The 22,148-nt window shown below is 43.3% G+C and overlaps 1 protein-coding gene across 2 annotated transcripts in view; it reads right to left on the minus strand.

The window, feature by feature from the left end:
* Positions 1-16,236, minus strand: part of PRDM5 (PR/SET domain 5) — a 248,546-nt gene extending 232,310 nt beyond the window's left edge. For both annotated transcript variants that reach the window (XM_040330260.1, XM_040330250.1), the window contains exons 1-2: positions 15,988-16,236; positions 11,068-11,151 (exon numbers count right to left, since the gene is read on the minus strand). In XM_040330260.1, coding sequence (XP_040186194.1) covers positions 11,068-11,151; positions 15,988-16,080 — 177 coding nt within the window. In that variant the 5' untranslated portion in view covers positions 16,081-16,236. The remainder of the gene's footprint in view (positions 1-11,067; positions 11,152-15,987) is intronic.
* Between the last annotated feature and the right edge of the window lie 5,912 nt (positions 16,237-22,148).

A 22,148-nucleotide genomic window follows, 5' to 3' on the forward strand; every position in this document is an offset into this window, starting at 1 on the left:
TCAACCCTATATTGAATATGATCTATTATTTTCTATTTCAATAATTGTATTACATTTTCATAAATTACTGTCATTAGCAAATGTTGTAAGGACAGATTTCCCATGCACAAAATATTATAAAATGTATATGTCAGGCAAAAAGTACATGGATAATAGGCAGACTCTCTTGCACACGACCTTGATGGGACCTAGCCTCCTGCATTTTCTTACCTCATTCTACTCAATTTATTGCTCTACATCTCCATTTACTGAGTTGTAGCTCTATTTGGTCCTCTTTCACTTCATTAACCATCTAGTACTTGGCCTTTCGTATGCCTCCTGGATTTCCTTCGAAGAATCTTTTTTGCTGTGATTTTTTACACGACCGGGTCATTTAAGGTGTTTGCGTGGATATTTACAACTGTTTTTAATTTTCTGATTAACAATTTCCCTTCACAAAATCTTAAAAAAACGTATTTCCCACCTGCTATATCTGACCACCTTGGCTTTTGTTAGTACCCAGCACTTTGATGATTATATAAGAATAAGGCTGAGAATAGTTTTATGAATCTTTATGAATTTATGAGTTTTATGAATCTTTCTTTCACACTAAATGAAAGACATGCTGGTAGGGTAATTGGCTCCTGTCTAAATTGGCCCTAGTATGTATGAATGTGAGTTGGGGACCTTGGATTTTAAACTCCTTGAGGGCAGGGACTGATGTGAATGTACAATATATATGTAAAGAGCTAAATTAAACAATTGTCTCCCGTATTTGTAGATATGGTAGTAAATCACAGACTTTCAACCTTTAATATAGAAAAAGTCCAATGTTAGGGCAGTGGAAAAAAAAGAAGAAAGGAATAACAAAAGGTTAGAGGAGCTACAAGAATCAAGCAACACAGAAAAATGAAAAAAGATAGAGAGAAGAGACCGGTGACACAGCTCAAAAGTACATTTTTCATTTTTAGTCATATAGCTCCTTTGTTATAAGTTGTGGCTTACTTTTGATTTAAAATGAATTAAATAGTAAAGAAAATAAAAAGGACAGTGATTATTAAAACTTAAGTTTAGTAAAAAAAAAAAAAAAAAAAACACAGCACAACAAACATGGCTCAATATCACATGTGTTCCTTGAAATAGTTTTCTTTCAATACCCCACTACCCCCAACGCTGTAAGCTTCCAATGCGGTGGGAGTTAATAGAGCCGAAGAACCTGTCATTTGCACACATCAAGAGTGCTGAATATGCCCACCCTTTCTGTTATCCTTAATTCACAGAAGCTGTACTATTGCTTTTATGAATTTCTGAATAGAGGAGGTGGACCGTTCATTTATCCTCCATTCAGAGATTGTTTTCATGCATAGTAACAAATATATGATTAATGTAAATCCAACGGCATCTGCATTGCAGTCTAAACAGGTCCCAAATCTAGTTATTATGTGATACAAGGTCAGGACAGTTATAAGATAGAGGCAGTCCATGGTCAAGCTTATTAAAGTGAACCTTCACTACCCCCCCCCCATTCTACCATCTTCTTCTGCCATGATAAAGGGGGTTGCCTGGCTCTTCCAGGTTCTCGCTCAAGGCCCCATGATGACACACATTTCCTCTGGTGCTGTCAGACAGATATGCTCCTGTGGGGGGGGGGGGCCTAATGACACGGTGAAGTATCCCCAGCCTCCTGGGAAGTGTGACATGGGGATCCATGGAGGCTGAGAGAACAGAATACATCATTATCACCAAGTTGAAAAACAAGAAGGGGTGGGAATGATCCCCCTCCCCCCAAAAAAAAAAAAAACATTAAAAAGAAATAAGTAAATACAAATATCCAATTCTATAAGAGGAAGGGGGCACAAAAAGAGTTGGAGAAAGTGGATGGGGAGGTTGAAAGTTTGTTTTTAATCTAGCCAAAACCAGATATAATTATTTTAAATTGTCTAGATCAAGGGTCTCCAAACTGCGGCCCGGGGACCGGATGCGGCCCTTTGCTTGCTTTTATCCAGCCCTTGGGGCACTAATCCTCCCATTGATACAGGACAATAGTCTGCCATCGAACACCAACAATGGAGTACCATTTCTCCCACTGACACTAATAATAGGGCACTATTCCTCTTTATGATATCAACTATTGGGCATTATTCCTCTAACCTAATACCAAATGTGGTGATGTTTACTACTACTAATGCCAGAAAAATTTCCACTCCCACTGGCCACGATCTGGCCCCCCTGAAGTCTGAAGGACAGTAAACCGGCCCTTTGTTTCGAAAGTTTGGAGACCCCTGGTCTAGATTGTCTGCTTTGACACATTTTAGCACTTATTCAAAAAAAGTAAAGTGCATTGTAGTGATTCTGAACTCTAATACTATAGTGGTTAAAAACCCGGGCACACCGACAGTCATCCAATACATGTACACCTCTTTGTGAATGAAAGCATTAAATTCATTTTTACACCTCTTTCAATACAGGTTCACAACACTTTCTCCTGGTTTTTTTTTTTTCTTTTTTTTTGCTGCAACATGGATCGGGCTGGGCATGAGGCTAAGCCAGAGAAGGTCACATGTCTTGTGACATCAACAGACCCTCCCCCAGGCCATGCAAAGCCAGAGTGGAGCTGTCAGTCAAGTATCTGATCCACCCACCAATGCCTTCAGGTGGATCGGATCCCTTTATTGACAGTTCCAATATACTTTGCACAGCATGGGGGGAGGGCCTGACAAAGTAATATAACATGTGGCTAGCTCTGCCTTAGCCCTGCCCTCAGCTCGGGCATAGTGAAAAAGCAGCTAGGGCCTATTCAGACTAGCACAAGAAGGAAATGAATGTCTCACAGGTAATGTCAAAGTGGAGCATGTGCAGTCATGAGCTTGAAATTGCTTTCCTCAGCTGGCTCCCAGCTGTAATGTAAAAGTTGTTGGGGCAGCTGTAACGCCACCCATTCATCTTTACAGTGTGGGTGGAATGGCATCCCTCTTGCCACCCCCACCCCTCTCCCATAATTCCTGGCCTTTCCTCTTTCCGGGAGCCTGAGACCACTTCCGCAATCTCTACTACTGTTTATGAAGCTGGAAGCGCTCTGCTCTGAATTATTCTGGGTTCAGTGCTGTCATTCCCTGGCTGCTGAAGACAGAGAAGCAGCTAAGTATGATCTGTGCTTGATCATCTGCAATGGAGGGCAAAGTAGATATTGCAAGCCTAATTGACTCTGGATGTCTCCATATAGAAAACCTGCTTGTTAGCCCCTTGCGATAGCAAGAAAGTTAAATAAAATAAAAAAAGTTTAATAAAAATAATAATAATATGTAATGAAAAAAATAAAAGTAACTTCATCGCCTTGTGCACACTCGCAAATGCAAACTCGCACACAGGGTGTGCATGTGAATGTAAACTGCGATTGCACCACACATGTGTGATATCGCTATGAATGTCGGCGTACGAGCAATAATTATAGGTTCCTCATTTAAGATTTACTCTAAACTGATGAGCTGTAAAGGCATTTAATACATTGCCTACTGATAATTTTGGGTACCATACTTTTCACCCAATTTGCAGCTGCACATAGTTATGGGGCTTCTGGTATCTTCTGGTATCTATTTTCTCTACATTACCTCAACTTTAATTTTGTACACAAGTTAGCGTCTGTGTGCAATAAAATTCATTTTAGTGTATTTTCTTCTTAAAAATGTTGATTTGATAAACAGTTGTGCGAATATCTTAAAACAACTATCTTTTTCTTTTACAGGGCATCTGCTTTCAGAAAATATATGTTCTGGGAGATTTAAGTAATGTTATAGCCAAAAAATTCATTTTAGCAAAAAAAGATTTTTTTTAGCATGTGTACAAAAAATGAAAACATTGCTCTAGAGGGGAACTAGTTAAGAGGGTTGTAAAGTTAAAATTTTTAATTTTCCTAAATAGCTTCCTTTACCTTAGTGCAGTCCTCCTTCACTTACCTCATCCTTCCATTTTGCTTATAAATGTCCTTATTTCTTCTGTGAAATCCTCACTTCCTGTTCTTCTGTCTGTAACTCCACACAGTAATGCGAGGCTTTCTTCCTGGTGTGGAGTGTCGTGCTCACCCCCTCCCTTGGACTACAGGAGAGTCAGGACGCCCACTAACACATAGCTCCTTTCTCTATCTGCAACGTAGAGAGTGTCCTGACTCTCCTGTAGTCCAAGGGAGGGGGCGAGCATGACACTCCACACCAGGGAGAAAGCCTTGCATTACTGTGTATAGTTACAGACAGAAGAACAGGAAGTGAGGATTTCTCAGAAGAAATAAGGACATTTAAAAGCAAAATGGAAGGATGAGGTAAGTGAAGGAGGATATATACTTGTATTTATTGGTGCTGCCTTGGAGGGGACATGGAGGGGGCAGGACGAGCGCCGTCAGATTTCATGAAGAGAATCTCCTGTTTACTCAGCAGCGTCTCTATTGGAAGTCCCGTCTCCTGGGATGCCATTGCACGACTGTTTTGTCTATCGTAGGAGGCGGGACTTTGTATTAAAGAGGCCACAGAGTAAACAAGACATTCTCCTGTTTGTAATCTGTCGGCACTCGTCCCGCCCCCTCCCTCTGCCCTCTGAGGCTGCAAATAGGCATTGTTCAGGCTGCACTGATGGCAATGGTAACTTGGTAAGGCTGCATTCATGGCACATGTGAGGCTGCATTGGTTGCAATGGTAAGGCTGCATTGATTGCAATGGTAAGGTTGCATTCATGGCACATGTAAGGCTGCATTCATGGCACATGTGAGGCTGCATTTATGGCACATGTGAGGCTGCATTTATGGCACATGTGAGGCTGCATTGGTTGCAATAGTAAGGCTGCATTGGTTGCAATGGTAAGGCTGCATTCATGGCAATGGTGAGGCTGCATTCATGGCAATGGTAAGCCCGTGCGTGTTATACGCCGATAAATATGGTATATCCAAATAACACGCCCAAGCTCATCCTTAGTCCTAAGCAGCGCTCTGGGATTCGTTGGGGCCACAAAAGAAATGTATACAGTATATCCAAATAACACGCCTGAGCTCATCTATTCACCACACACAGCCACAAAGGGGAGAGAATTCTTGTTGGGAGGTGTAGTTGTGCTCAGACGAACACATTAAGACCAAATTTTAATGGTTCAAAGAATGTCAGGCAAAATAGTCGGCCCTCACGCATGTTCACTTAATCAAATCTGTCCCTCTTTGAAAAAAGTTTGGACACCCCTGCAATAATGGTTATTATGAGGGTGCACAGTTGAAAACCATCACTGTTTATGGCATTACTTCACTGAATAAGCCATATATATATATATATATATATATATATATATATATATATATATATATATATATATATATATATATATATATATATATATATTCAGCATATCTTGTCTACATATTTAGATTACAGATATACATTACAACCCTAAAATGCAGGAAGAATCACATATGTATAAAAGGTATTGCATTCACATGATTAGAGTTCCAAAGTACACGTAAATTAAAAAAAAAAATACACAGTGATATATTATAAATGAATACTGCTGAATCTAGAGCATCAATAAAATTAGCCTATAGACCATTGCATTGCTAGCAAAGCAGAAAGATTCCCTAAGCGAAAGAAAATCTCATTTACCTTTGGCACACTTTACCAGAATCAATATTATTTGAGATTTAGTGAAAACTGACCATACCTTATCTTATTATCCAGTGTAATCATATCTCTTATAAAGATAATGTCCTTCCTACAGACTATACAGCATTGTATAAACATATCATAATAAGATTAGTTGTAACTTCACTGGCTGGAAGAAGTATCTACTCCTCACCCCATTCACATCTGCACATTTTAGGTGCTGCTTCATGTTTTTGATGCATTTTACATGCATTACTATTGAACTCTATATATATATATATATATATATATATATATATATATATATATATATATATATATATATATATATATATATATATATATATATATGTGTGTTTCCTGTAAGATTTTTTAACGCACCGCACGCACAATGCACCTAAACTGTGCAGATGTCAAGATCTCGAGCCATCTTTATTTTACCTAAAAACACAAAGAAAATAAAAAAAAATAGAAATAAGGTTTTGTTTCAAAACTGCAAACCTAAAGCCAGATTTTTAAACACCTCTGACACAAAGGGATTGATTTTCTCCTACTTTTCAGAAGAATTTTCACTTTTAGTGAATGTAGGGAAGCTCTGCTGTCTTACATCATTCAATCGCATTCAAGCAAAAATACCATTATTTTTTGTTTTTTTCTTGCACATGATTGGGTATTTTTTTACAAAGTGAACTTTCACAGCATTTACTAAGCTAAGGGGGAACGTCTCTTGCAAAGTGAATATACTATTTTCCTTTAGTAAATCAACCCAAATTTAAACAGATTTCATAAGTGATCATACTTATTTAATATTGGTGCTAACATTCTTAAGAAATTGTCATGTTTAAATACAAGACACAGAAAATATGAACGGCATGATTTTAGTCAAATGACAAATTTCCCTCAGCTATTCAGCCATGCTGGCCACCTATGTAAAAGCAGTTAAAAAGAGAAACACTGACTATAACTAAGCAAGGGAGCAACAATAATGAAGCTGTGGTTAAACAGTCATAACCACTTAGAAAGTATGGTTTTATTAAAAGTGGGTTCCATCCACATGATTTTGAATTTAGAACCTGGAAACAAAGTGGAAGTCTGGGCTTGATCTAACTAAGCTTAAAATGGCTCCCACTTCCTCCTTAACTCTTGTTCCAACTACCCCGTAGAAGGAAGATGATTATACGTACCTGTTCTCAGGGCGCTCAGGTCCAGTTATGTGATGGGCTCCCAGGGCCATCTTCATGGGAGACAACAGATGGCCCATAAAATGTCAGAAACATGGTGCCAGCCACCAGGCTAAAACAGGCTGTCTTGCCAATGTGCATGCACGTAGGTATAAGCGTGCACATTTCTATGAGCATAGAAACTGGATTGCACATTCATCATTGCCCACACGTATGAGAAAACACATGCGTGGAAGTGCGTTCATGTCCACTGCTGGCCTATTTAAACCTGAACTCAGCACTAGGTCTTTGCTGTATGGTCTTCAGCCATGTTCCTGTGATGCAGTCTTGGGGGCCAGATCCACAAAAACGGGCGTATATTTAGGCGGGCGTAGCGCATCTCATATGCGCTACGCCGCCGCAAATCAGTGCAAATCAGTGGCTCGTAGGGTATCCACAAAGAACTTGCTCCCATATGTGGGCCGGCGTTACGTAAATCTGCTGGCGTAAGCCCGCCTAATTCAAAGTAGGCTTGAAGTGGGCGTGTTGTATGTTAATCTAGTATGACCCCACGTAATTGACGCTTTTTACGAACGGCGCATGCGCCGTCCGTGGACATATCCCAGTGCGCATGCGCGAAATCACGTCGCAAATAGTCAATGCTTTCGATGTGAACGTAACTTACACAAAGCCCTATTCGCGAACGATTTACGGAAACAACGTAAACAACGGAAAATTCTACGCTTGTCCTGACGTCCATACTTAACATTGTGTACGCCTCATAGAGCCAGGGGTAACGTTACGCCGAATAAAACCTTACGTAAACAACGTTTAAAAATTGCGCCGGGCGGACGTACGTTTGAGAATCGGCGTATCTAGCTAATTTGCATACTCTACGCGGAAATCAACGGAAGCGCCACCTAGCGGCCAGCGTAAATATGCACCTAAGATCCGACGGCGTACTAAGACGTATGTCGGTAGGATCCAGCCCACATTCAGGCGTATCTTGTTTTGTGGATACAAAACAAAGATACGACGGTGCATCGTAGAACTTACGCGGCGTATCAATAGATACCCCAACGTAACTCTTTGTGGATCTGGCCCTTGGTGTGCATCCTTGATCCTGCTGACCTTGCTCTCAGATTACCCCTACCTGATGATATTTGCTGTCTGCCTCTGCTACCGACGTCTATCAATTGCAGCATCTGTGCCCATCAAATGCAACCACTGCGCCCATCAATTGCAGCCAGTGTGCCCATCAAATGCAACCACTGTGCCATCAAATGCAGCCACTGTGCCATCAAATGCAGCCACTGTGCCCATCAAATGCAGCCACTGTGCCATCAAATGCAGCCACTGTGCCCATCAATTACAGCCACTGTGCCATCAAACGCAGCCACTGTGCCATCAATTGCAATCACTGTGCCATCAAATGCAGTCATTGTGCCATCAATTGCCGCTACTGTGCCATCAAATGCAGCCACAGTGCCCCATCAAGCGCAGCCACCGTGCCCATCATAAGCAGCCACTGTGCCATCAAATGAGGTCACTGTGCCTATCAAATGCCAACAATGTGCCCATTAAATGCCTAACTCACCTGGATGGGCTCCGAGCGCAATGCTCTGTCCACTTTTTTTCAAGCCTATTAGAGGCTGAATAGGGGGTGGCGGTGGTGGCCATGGATAGATTCATGCAATTCGGGTATGATAAAGTTTGAAAAACAAAATTATAAATTATAATATAATAAATAACTATAAATAATTATAACAAATAATAATGTAATTATAATAAAAATGATTCAATAATGTAATCAAATCAAAAACACTGAAATTTGCTCAGTTGCAGAATTGTCTCTGTCATTACTTTTATTTATTTTATGACGAATTTCCCCACAAATCGCTATCGCACAATTCTGCAAGTGATTATAATTTATTATCGCTGTTTTCTAGCTGCTCTAAAACCATTTTTGACATAAAGGGACACTTTTGGTTGCTATGGATAATCTACAGTTTGCAGGCAGAAAGAACAGTTTTTATTATATAAAAGTACATGTAGGACACTGGACAGACCACTAGGGACAAGGGGGGGGGGGGTGTATTTTTTACATACAGTACTGTAATCTATAAAATTACAGTATACTGTATGTATAGTGTTTATTAACATTTTTGAATTTGGCGCCGATCTCCGCCCCCGTGCGTCGTAACGTCGCAGGAAACGGAGATCGGCGGCACACGGGCACTGTGAATCGAGCGAGGAGGACACCGCTCGCTCACACAGCGGGGATGCATCACAGGAACCAGGGACAAGGTAAGTAAACACTGCCTGTGGATGCTGCGAGGCGAGCCTGACTCTGGCTCGGGGTTACCGCTTTTGGTAAAGAAATCTTACCCCGAGCCAGACTCGGGAATACCGCCAGGGGGGTTAATGGACGGGCTGCCCCTGCTGACCACGCTTCTACCTAGTGATTCTGTACTTCACTGTCAAATTGTTGCCGACTTCTGCCTCCAGACTCTGATTCTGCTCACCTCCTAGTGTCCTTACAATCGGCAGTTACTTAACCAGGAGTGGCCATCAACTGGGCTTGGTTTTCCCACAGCTCATCACCTGTGCTTGTCAGATACCGGAGCTCCCAAGTTCCTGCTCACAGTGTCTACACCTTAGCAATTGTGCCTTTCCTTCACCTCTATCACATCTAGGGTTGCTTGGATAAGAAATGTGCAAAAGGCCACTTTAGTCATCTCAGGCTCTGCCTACAGGTACGTAACAGTAGGCCTATGAGTGATGTCACTGCCTTGGCATTCCCTCCATTGTTGCCACTCTCCTCTACCCTGAAACAGGCCGCTGGGGAGATCACATGACTGCCCAGGAGCACCCTGAAAATAGGTATGTATATGCATCTTCCTTCTACAAGGTAGTTAGGAGTTAGAAGGGGATAGAAACAATTTTAACCACTTACTTACTGGGCACTTAAACCCCCCCCCCCCCCCCCTCCTGCCCAGACCAATTTTCAGCTTTCAGCGCTGATGCAATTTGAATGACAATTGCGCGGTCATACAACACTGTACCCAAATTAAATTTTTATCATTTTTTTTCCCACAAATAGTGCTTTCTTTTGGTGGTATTTGATCACCTCTACGGTTTTTATTTTTTGTGAAAAATGTTTATGTTTTTTATATTTTGTTATCAAATTTTGCAAACAGGTAATTTCTCTCCTTTATTGATGTGCACCACTAGCCTGTGCTGATGGGCACTAATGGGCTGCGTTGATGGGCGCCGATAAGGCGGCAAGGGTGGGCACTGATAGGTGGCACTGGTGGGCACTGAGAGGTGGCACTAATAGGTGGCACTGGTGGGCACTGAGAAGTGGCACTGATAGTTGGCACTGAGGTGACACTGAGAGGTGGCACTGATGGGTGGCACTAAAGGGCATTGATAGGTGGCACTGGTGGGCACTGAGAAGTGACACTAATAGGTGGCACTGGTGGGCACTGAGAAGTGGCACTAATAGGTGGCACTGATAGCTGGCAATGATGGGCAGTCGGGTTTTATTTTATGTTGCTGTGATTTGTAATGCTGTCCTTTTTTTAATAAAGGCTACCATTTTTTTAGAGTGCGGCTGTCTAGAGACAATCTTTGTTCCTGCAATGATGGGCACTGATGGGTGGCAGTGATGGGCACTGATGGGTGGCAATGATGGGCACTAATCATAACTGGTAGGTTACATTGATAGGCAACACTGCTAGGTGGCACTGATGAAGCACTGATTGGCACCACTGGTGCTCATTGATAGGTGGCACTCGTGAACATTGATAGGTGGCATTTGTGGGCATTGGTAGGTGGCACTGGTGGGCACTGGCAGGTGGCATTGACAGGCGGTAATTGTGGGCACAGATGAGGCAGATGTGCCTCCTTCCTTTTTGGGACCGATGTCCCTTGCACATGAGCCGGTGATCGGCTTTTTTTACATCACATGATCAGCTGTCATTGGCTGATAGCTGATCACGTGATAAGGGGCTGGGACCAGCCCCTTACTCGGATCTGTGATTACCCGAGTCTCAGTGACTCGGTGATCACAGCGTGCGCCGCGCGTGCCCTACAGGGGGCGCGTGGGGAGCGAGAAAAGGTGAGGGCGCGGACACCAAGTGGTTAAACTTAGTTAGATCTAGACTTGAAATCCACTTTAAAGAAGGTGACTGTGTAAAAAGAAAGCATTGCTGTTGCCTCCCTGCTATTTGGATGGAGCTCCAGTCATATAATTTGTAACAAATAAAACAATCAAAACAACATCTGTGCATTACCTCCCACATCAGTCTGTTGTCCATAGTTTCATCCAACTCATTGGGGATTCTTTTTTCTCCAGCAAACGGACCAAACTTCTCACCCTTTCAAGGAAAAGTAATCTGGTTAATGTTTCCATAAAATAAGCACCAATCACCCTTGCTTAGGACCAGCTTACATAGATCCCTCTCCAGTTATTATTTGACAATAAGGAAAAAAATAAACACACTAGAGGGGTCATTCCTGTACTATGCCTTTTGCAAAACCCAAGATACTATTTGTGCGCTTGCAGCATCTAAATCAGCAATCTGAATAGGATTTGCAACAAGCTCCAACCAAACAATAATAAGTGCGCTATCCTTGTGCTAGGTATAAGTTAATAAATCACATAATAGACACAATAAAAGTACAATAAACATATGAAGAACGCATCCTAAGTTGACATATCTGTGCAAATAAAGTCCATATAAAATGTGCAAACACTGTGCAAAAAAAAGAAATATTATAAAAGAAAAATATATATACGGTATATATATATATATATATATATATATATATATATATATATATATATATATATATATATATATATATATATATATATATATATAGTACAAAAATGTGCTCAGATTTTTATCCTTATACAAGCAGCATGGGATGGAGGGAGTGTAGAAACTCAGCTGTCATTGTTTTTCTGTAAACACACCAATTTCACTTTCAGGCTCCATTCACTAGTGTTGTGGTTTGCATGATTTTACTGCTTTTTCGCCACGTTTGCAGTGTTTTTACATGGCAAAATACGTGTTTGCGCTCTCATTTGGTGTGGTGTTAACAATTAATGGCACTGAAAGCAGGACTAGTTCATTTTAGATGTATAAAGCTGGCTATACACTATACAATCCAATTGTGCAAATTCTGTACAATATCTTTTAGATTTACCAATACAATATGGCCCCTTTCACACGGACGGACCATTCAGGTCCGCCTGTCGGTTTTGTCGGCGGACCTGAACAGCCGCTTCATGCAGTCCTATGGAGCGTCGGATGTCAGCGGAGACATGTCCGCTGACATCCGACCCGATCCGCCAAAATCAGACGTATGGCGATACGTTCATATCCGTCCATGGCGGATCGGATCGGGTTCATCCGCTGACACCCGCAATCTCATAGGGACCAATGTATGTCTCTTTTTCATCCGCAAACGGATGGATGAAAAAAGCGGACGTACGTGTGAAAGGGGCCTAAACGTATCCGGATTTTATTTATTCTTTTACCAAAGACATGTAGCAGAATACATTTTGGCCTAAATGTATAAACAAATAAGATTTGTTTCCTCAAATTTTCAGTCTTTTTTCATTTATATAATAAATAACGCAGTGGTGATCAAACAGGATTAAAAATAAGCTCTATTGTGTAAAAAAAAATGATATACATTTTATTTAGGTACAGTGTTGCATGACCGCACAATTACCACTTAAAGCAGCGCAGTGCCAAATAGCAAACGATGCTCTGGTTATGAAGGGTGTAAAATCTTCCGGAGCTTAAGTGGTTAAGAGTAGCGTTTAGGGGCATAAAACATGCACCAAAGCTGAGCCAAGAGAAGAATTTATGAGCATAATTAACACGCATGTGATTCTAAACAAATAAATATGTGTGTCTGAGCGTAAATGTATTCTAATGGGCCGAATAAATAAATATTCTGGCCAGTAGAATACATTTACGCTCAATGCCATGCGCACATAAATACATGTACATACGCAACATTAGAGGCATTTCTTCGGGCATTAAAAATCCAGCATATTTGAAACATGAATCCGTACGCCCAGGGCTGCGGTTAGAAATCACGGGGCCCGTACAGCCTACCTGACATAGCCCCCCCCCCCTAAATAAATCAATACAATATTTTTGAAAAAATACACTAAAATCATTATTAGCGGACACAAACATAACATAACTTACAAAATACCTGCTAAATCTAAAAGATAAAACTAAATCAAGTTAATAAATAAGTCGCGCTATGCGACGTACCAGCTGTACCAGCCTTATTTGACAGGCGTGTGGGTGCAGGTGTATGGCCTCCAACCACTGACAGTGATAGCGGGACAGCGATACAGTCGAACACTAACTGTCACTTTGAGTGGACCAGTGACACAATAATAGTGATCAGTGCTAAAAATATGCACTGTCACTGTACTAATGTCTGGGAGGGGGTTAAACATCAGGGGCGATCAAAGGGTTAACTGTGGTCTTAGTCTGTGTTTTAGTGTTCTATGAGAGGTGCTTTTACTAAGGGGAGGCATGAATCCATGCCCCTGCTTTGCAGGAACACAGGACCCATCCCTTCCCTCCTGACAGAACGGTGATTTTCCTTGTTTACATAGACAGACAGCTGTTCTGCCTCCATGCTGGATGATCGGTGGGTGGCGGCAGACATCAAGTCAGTGGTACCTGCACATCAGCTTCACTGTGTATAATCACAACAGGAGTGGGCCAGAGGCAAGGCAACCCCTACCCAGAAATGTTGAATCACGTACTAGTTATGTGATCCAGATCAGCTGTGCCACCTTGCCACCGTATATGTAAGTTATACAGTCGGCAAGTGGTTAACCAATGGAACGTTGGTTGCTAGGCAGGAAATTGTGTGTTTTTCAGCTGCTCCCTTTATGCCTCATGCACACAGGCAATAACAGGGTACCACCAGTCTTCCTGTAGGGGGCCAGGGCACATAGGAAGGCCCGGACAGCAGGGGGAATTAGATGTGGGCAGGACAAGAAGGGGATTGGTAGTGGGCAATTACAGGAACAACGCTTCTTATTCTCTCCCTCCTGCCAGCTTTCAGCTGCTGCAGGGAGAGACACACAGGACATCATTCCTGTCCTTGCCCCCTGCCGCACTGATCCCTCTCTATGTTCTGCCCACATCTGATTCCCCCTGCTTTGCCCCCCCTGTGATTGGTTACAATCATTTACTGTGTTCATTCATAACTGCAGCATAGTAAACTGTGTTTACTATGCTGCAGGTTATGAATGAACAGGAGCCCCCGTCTCCTGTTCATTCATCTGCAGTCTAGCTGAGACTACAAAGAAAGGAATTGAAGAATCTGTGTCCTCAGTCCCTTTCTCTGTCTCAATAGTGAGATGGCAGGTGTCTGTTTAGATCCCTGATATTCCACATAAGACCCTCCCCCTTCCTCAACAGAGTTGTAAAAAAAAAGAAGTAAAATAAATAATAAAAACAAATTAAAAAAATTAATTGTAAAGCATTATTTTTTTTTAATTGTAAATAATATAATAATAATAATAATAATAAAAAAAAATGAAGGGCTCATTCATTTAGGTTCTCCAGCCCATAGCATGTGACTGAGTGGTTTGTTGGTGCAGCTGGAGCCGTTTGTTACTCTATGAGGACACAGCGCCTGTATGAACACACCCGCGGGTCCTAGTTTGATAAGTGTTCAGGTGTGGGTGAGTGGCTCCAAATTCACGCTGTCAGTGATTGGAGGCCATACACCTGCACCCACACGCCTGTCAAATTAGGCTGGTGGGATTTATTTTAATTTTTTTACTAAAAACATGTATCAGAATACATATTATTATTATTATTATAATACAGAAATGATATAGCACCAACACGCAAGCGCTGCTCAGAAGAGCTTACAATCTAATAGGGTGGGGCAGGTGGTACAAAAGGTTGTAACTGTGGGGAATGAGCTGATGGAAATAGTTGGAGACGGGATATTGGCCTAAATTAAGGAAAACATTTGTATTTATTTTTTATTTATTGGATGTGTTTTATAGCAGAAAGTAAAACAAATATATATTTGTTTAATTGTCTCATTTTTTAATTTATAGCGTGAAAAATAAAAACCACAGAGGTGATCAAATACCACCAAAAGAAATCTCTATTTGTGAGAAAAAAAGGACATCCATTTTTTTGGGGTACAACATCGCACGCCCGCACAACTGTCAGTTAAAGCGACGCAGTGCCGTATCGCAAAAAAATTGCCTGGTCTGGAAGGGGGGTAAAAGAAAAAAAAAGAAAAACGCTAAAGCCTGAAGTGCGTGCAAAAACACTTGTACAAAAACAGCGTGTGAAAAGAACGCTAAGGCTGTTAGCGGTATAGAGCCGCTCGTTTTAGCGAAGCTTTACCGCTGCTTTACGTGACGCAGCTTTTCGGCCGCTAGCGGGGCGCTTTTAACCCCAAAGAAGGGGTTAAAAACTCCTGTGTTACGGCTCTTCCGCAGAGCTTTTCAGGCATTTTTTTGTTCTATTGAAAAGTCTGTGGCATGCATAACACAACCCAAAAACTTCACCCGAGTGACACAAAAAACTGTGATGGGTGCTGCGTCAAATGGTCCTCCGAAAAGGACCCAACTCTGATCCCCCGGGGGGCGTTAGGCTCCTGGCAGGGACTCGAGTAAACAGTGGTCTGGCATTTCTGAAGCGCTGCCCATTCATTGCAATGGGCAGGGGCATTTTGGGATTGCTGTATAGAGCGCTCCCAAACTGCCCCAAAGATGCTGCTCACTGGACTTTTTTTAAAGTCCCGCAAGCGCAGCGCCCCAGTGTGAAAGCACCCATTGCAATGAATGGGGGGAGGTTTTCAGGCGCTATTTCTAGCACTAAAACGCCTGAAATGTGCCTCAGTGTGAGAGGGGTCTAACTAAATGAGGCTGAAGCAGCACATAACAAGCTCATCCCTCTGCTCTCTCCTCCTATCAGCACTCCTGATTGGCTCGTGTGCCCCCTCCCCTCTCTATATAGAGTGAGACATTGAGTTATGTTGTAGTTCCTGTGTGCCCCCCTCTCTCTCTCCCTCCTGTGTACAGTGTATGGAGCTCGTAGTGTAGACGTGGCATCTCCCCTCCCGGCTTTCCTATACTAGGAGCTGTGTGCCCATACTGTGCCCGGCCGTACCCCCGCCCCTCACCACACACAAACCTTTTTCACTCTCCTGCTGGTGTACAGCCCCATCCCGTCCTGGACCTGGGAAGACTTCAGGGAAAATCTGTCTGGCACGTACATGCCCAGCATGTTTATGGCCGTGCTGTGTAATAGCTAGGAGGAGGGTGGCCGGGTAGTTTATTGCATGGTGTGGGGCCAGCGGGCATCACTCGGGCACTCCGCACGTCCCGGCTCTTCTCCCCCGGTGCCCGCACTTCGGTTCAGGGCGGAGAGCTCGCCTCCTATTGGCTGCAAGTTCTGCTCGTCTCAGAGAGGAGGATGAGAGTGTGTGTGAGAGAGAGACTGTGTGTGTATGTGTGTGTGCCTCAGGGGGAGGCCGAGCATTCCTCAGGATGGGAAATCTCACCACACTACCACAGCTCACACATACACACAACAACCTACTGACACAGCACGCTGTGCACCCTGGAGGATGGAACAATGTGCTATGGGGCTCATTCACACTATTTGTGGTGGAATACTATGGGCAGCAATGCTCAGTACAGTCCTAATGCACAGACATGGCAGTTTTCCTTATTTCCCCCATTCACACGCGTGAGACTTCCACATCAGAGTCACAGGGCAGTCATACCTCATGTTTTCCAGTTATGACCATGCATGTATGTGTTACCTTTTAGGGGGAGCATAAATACCCCATATAAGTGCAAATAAAAATTGTTAGTGTGTCAGTTGGTTAAGAGCCCTTTCACACTGGGGGCGCGTTCGCGGGAAAGTGATTCTTGTTTTAGCGGCGCTTTACCACTGTTTAAGCACTTTTCAGCTGCCAGCGGGGCGCTTTAAACCCCAAATAAGGCCTCGTACACACGGCCGAGTTTCTCGGCAAAAACCAGCAAGAAGCTTGTTGGTTTATTTTTTTTGCTGAGGAAACCGGTCGTGTGCACACTTTTCAACGAGGAAACCGCCGAGGATCTCGTCGGGCCAAAAAGAGAACATGTTCTCTATTTCCTTGACGGCAATGGGAAAATTTGGCTCGCCGAGATCCTCGGCGGCTTCACAAGGAACTCGACGAGCAAAACAATGTGTTTTGCCCGTCGAGTTTCTCGGCCGTGTGTACGAGGCCTCAGGGGTTAAAAACTCTCATGTTGCAGCGCTTCAAAAAGTGCTTTTCAGGTGCTGCCCATTCATTGCAATGGGCAGGGGCATTTTGGGAGCGCTGTATATAGCAAACCCACCCCATAGATGCTGCTTGCAGGACTTTTCTGAACGTCCCGCAAGCGCACCGCCCCAGTGTGAAAGCACTCATTCCAAGGAATGGGAGGTGGTTTACAGGCGATATTTCTAGCGCTAAAACGACTGAAAGGGGTCTAAAATATTCCTCTGTGTCAGTGAGATGAAGAATACCATCACTTCAGTGGAAATAAACAGTGCTACTGTGTCAATGTGAGTAAAAACAAATACCATTCGGGCTGATTTACTAAAATTGGAGAGTGCAAAATCTGGTGCAGCTCTGCATAGAAGCCAATAAGCTTCCAGAGATTTGGCTGGTACTGCTGGTGAATACTGCTGGTGAGTATTGCTGGCTTGTACTGCTGGTTCGTACTACTGGCTGGTACTGCTGGTGAGTATTGCTGGCTTGTACTGCTGGTTCGTACTACTGGCTGGTACTGCCGGTTGGTACTGCTGGTGAGTACTGCTGGCAGGTACTACTGGCGAATACTGCTGACATGTACCACTGGCTGGTACTGCTGGTGAATTCTGCTGGCAGGTACCACTGGCTGGTACTGCTGGTGAATATTGCTGGCAGGTACTGCTGGTGGGTATTGCTGGCTGGTTCCGACCCACCATCCCCGAGCATCAGTGTGACAGGAGTCAGCGCTAGAGGAAGAATGCGGCTGCAGTAGAGAGCAGTGACGCTTCCTGTATCGCTCCTGTCACAGGCGGAGTACATGTTTTATCTCTCTGCCTGTGACAGGAGCCAATGTTATACAGGAAGCATCAGCTCTGCTTCCTCTAACACCAGCTCCATTTTTCACACTGATGCACGGGGGTGGCAGGTCGGGAACCCGCGACCTGGGTGTGTCAATTTTTGTATAAAATTATGCCTCTAAATACCTTCTTTCAGATCTTTTCTGCTGGGTCACGTGATCTTCGGCCGCTCTCCTCCTCTGATCTAAAGGCTATAGTGGGAGGAACTGAGCAGACAGCACAGTGATCACATTATTTCCCAGACAGTGGTGGCCCGTCCATTAGGAGCGCTCGGGCGCCGCCCCACCCCTCCTGTAGTCACCAATAAAAAATAAATTAAAAAAATGTCCTTTAACTAACTGCACTATGTTTGGGCGCCGGCCACATGCATTATGGAAAGCGCCACGTCAATGCAATCACGAGATTGCAGACGCGGCGCTGCATTTGCGGGCTTTTGTCCCGACTCTATTACTACGGCTGGGCAGTTTGATTGACATCTGAGCTAGATGTCACTTCCTGTTTTCTCTCTCCCATTGCGCCCGTGAGAGAGAAAACCGTAAGTATGAGGAGCGGACTCCTCCATGGCCGCTGCCAGTGGAAGGAGACACAACAGGAGAGGACACCACACAGCTAGGTAAGTGCCGCTGTGCTCCAGTGGAGAAGGGGGATTTGGTGGGACAGAGGCTGCATTTGATGGGACACAGGCTGCATTTGATGGGACAGATTCTGCATTTGATTCGTCCAATCAGGAAGCAGGTCCTGAGACCCAATTTGGCCAGGTCAATTGGGTCTTATGACCCACTTCCTGTTTGGCCGTGAGAAGAAATGGCCCCGGAGCTTGGAAGAGTCAGGGAGCAGCTAATCCAGCGGTCCTCTCCAACTAGGACTCGGCTCCCTCTTCCAGGGACAGTGTCATCTCTGGACTTCTCATTTGCCTTCTAAGGTAAGGAGGCCTCTGATTGCCACATCCTCGTCCGTTCGTCTCCCATGAGGGGGGGGGGGGTGTTGGTTTGCCGCTCCATTAAAAGCATTGAGCACCAGCTGCCACTGGTACAAGATCAAAAAAAGGGTTTACTTCCACTTTAATGGGATTAAAAATTCAAAAGACACAAAATGGATAAAGTCATAGAGGTCGTTACATTTGACTTCCAGCATAAGCCATAATTAATCTTTTGGTCCTCTGTAGTTTTTGAGCAAATATTTATTGTGCCCCCACAGCTTCTCACGTTCTCATCCCCTTTCCGCCGAGCGTATGCAGATATGTGTCATTGGCTTTCGGGGGTTATACCGGGATGATGCCCGCAGCTGCAGGCATCATCTCGGTATAATTTTTTAGAGCCGGCGATTGGCTTTCCAGGGATAACAACCGATGCAGCTAAAAGCCCAGGGGCCCCAGCTGCATGGGGGGCCCCTGCCCTTTCCCCAAAGCAGCTCGTCCTTGAGCCCACGCTGCCCCGAAATTGGGGGCCCTATGATTGCACTGAGAGTGATGGATAAACAGGGGAGGCAGGCTGGCAGCGGTGCGCCGTGCAGAACGTTACCCATTTCACAGCCAGCAGGAAGGGGCAAGGCCTGAGCGCCAGTGATGCTCTGACCCTGCCCAATGCAGCTTAAAGACTCAAGACTCAAAGGCTGCAAGGTAGGAGCTGGAGAGGGAGCTGCTGAGTCGGCAGCACTGAGAGCCCACCTGTGGAAGTAGCATTGTGGATGGTGTCATGGTGAGTCCAGCTGTCCAGCACTGTTTGCACCGAAAGGCTTGGAATGCCCAGAGGGATGCTCCCTTCTCTGCCCCTCCCTCTGCCTGCTTGATTGGTATAGGTGAGTGCAGTGCTGGATGTGGGCACAAAGCCACAAGTTTACATGCACTGTATCTCCACTGGAAAAGGGGGTACTACGTGGATGGAATAATGGTGCAGGGGGTTATCAAGGGTGTATGGGGGAAAACAATGCTGGGGATCTGGGGTGTATAGGGGGTAGCAATGCTTGGGGTAGCTTGGGCAGCTATAGTGCTAGAGGTATCAGGGATGTAGAGAGGCCACAGTGCAGGGGGTATCAGGAATGTAGTGGGGTCACAATACCAGGGGTATCTTATGGTATATGGTTACAGTGCTGGGGGGAATATCTAGGGTGTAGAGGGGTCAGAGTGCTGGGGAGGCATCAATCTAGCAGATATATTACAGTATATGCACAGTTTTGTTACTTTTATGTATGTAGTATTTTCCTACTGTTTATTTGATGTACAGAATGATTGTTCATGTAGTTAATGCGGAGCTCTACCCAAAAGGGGAAGCTCCGCTTGTCTGCCTCCTACCTACTTCATGTCTGTTTACATGCACTGTCTTCATTGTAGGGGCCCCAGAGCATTACTTTGCCCAGGGGCCCATGATGCTCATAAGACGGCCCTGCCCCCTCCCACTGCCTCCGCCGCTCTTACCGGGCCTCCCGTCCCACCGGAAGACCCGACCCACGATGCGCCACCTCCGGCGCCTAGAGAGAGACTGAATGGAAGCCGCGAATGGATTTGATTCAGTCTCTTCAATGTAAAAACGGAAGCAAAATCATAACGTCACTTCCAGGTTACTCGGCTGCCAATGGCGCCAGATTTAAAAAAATACACAGTATTCAGAATCGCTGTTTACAGCGATCTGAATACTTTGAAGTGCAAAGGAGGGATTGGGGATATTTTAGACCCCCGATCCCTCCATAAAGAGTACCTGTCACCACTTTTTACTGTCCTAAGGGATGTTTACATTCCTTGTGACAGCAATCAAAGTAATCAAATAAAAAAAAAAAAAAAACTCAATTTTGTATTATAACAATAAATAAAATAAATACGATTATTTTTTAAAGCGCCCCTTTCCCCAGTGTTCAAATCACACATGTGAGGTATCGCCGCGATCGTCAGCAATAATTCTAGCCGTAGACCTCCTCTGTAACTCTAACCTGGTAACCGTAAAAAAAAATAAAAAATGAAAGCCTCGCCTATGGAGATTTTTAGGTACCGTAGTTTGTCGCCATCCCACGAGTGCGTGCAATTATAAAGCATGACATGTTTGGTATCTATTTACTCGGTGTAACATCATCTTTCACATTATATAAAGTATATTATATACAGTATATTATATACAGTTCATGAAAGTAAATTATTTATCGTTTTATTCTCTGCTAAATATATATATATATATATATATATATATATATATATATATATATATATATATATATATATATATATATATATATATATATATATAATGTTTGGGGGTTCTAAGTAATTTTCTAGCAAAAAATACCAAATGTCAGAAATAAGCTTAGGCATGAAAGGGTTATCTTTGTATGGCAGGGATGGTGGTAAGTGTTGCTGATCTGTTTGTTGAAAGCAGCCAAAATAGGCAGAAAATTGCTGTGTCTATGGCTAGAATTGAAAAACACTTTAATAATGTCATCTCAGAAATAACCCAACATTTATACTTTTTTTCTTTTGTAGAGAACTTAATGATTTTAACTATAATTCACTATAAATTGTACATCCAAATAAACCCCATTCTAATAGATAGGACAGGCGCTGTCTGCTACACAGCAGAAAGGGGATCTTAATGGCATGTGTGTACATGTTTAAAATTAGTTACAATATATTTTACTCCAGCACTTTGCTACACAAAAAAAAATAACAATCTGATTCAACCCTGACAAATAGTTTCTTTTTATCTTCAAAGTACATTGTACTGTATGAAGAGATTCTCATTTGTACAGCAAGCTTGCATTGAAATACAATGTCTATCAACTCTACAGGAGTTGGATTTTTTGCAGTGTTTACTTTAATGGGACATACAGTAATCATCATACTTTGATTTCTTCATGCACTTATACATGTTTAATCTCCTATTTTTCCCAGCAAGATTTCACAAAGCAAACATTATCTGTATAGTTATCTGCAGATCATCTGAATTTTGGAGTTTTACCATTACATGGTTTTGATAAGACACAAAGGGGTTGATTTTTTAAAGGCAAATAGACTGTGCACTTTGCAAGTGCATTTGCACACATTTTTCTCTAGAGCTTAGTAAATGTGGTAAAGTTTCACATTGTAAAGAATACCCAATCAGGTGCAAGGAAAAAAAAACAAAAAAAAAAAAAACCTGTATTTTTACTTGCCCATGATTGAACGATGGAAATCAGCAGAGCTCATTGCCGGCCCAAGACATTGTGCTGCCTGGTACCAAGAATGAAAT

The sequence above is a fragment of the Rana temporaria genome, chromosome 1 (assembly GCF_905171775.1).
Source record: "Rana temporaria chromosome 1, aRanTem1.1, whole genome shotgun sequence".
NCBI classification, from domain to species: Eukaryota; Metazoa; Chordata; class Amphibia; order Anura; family Ranidae; genus Rana; species Rana temporaria.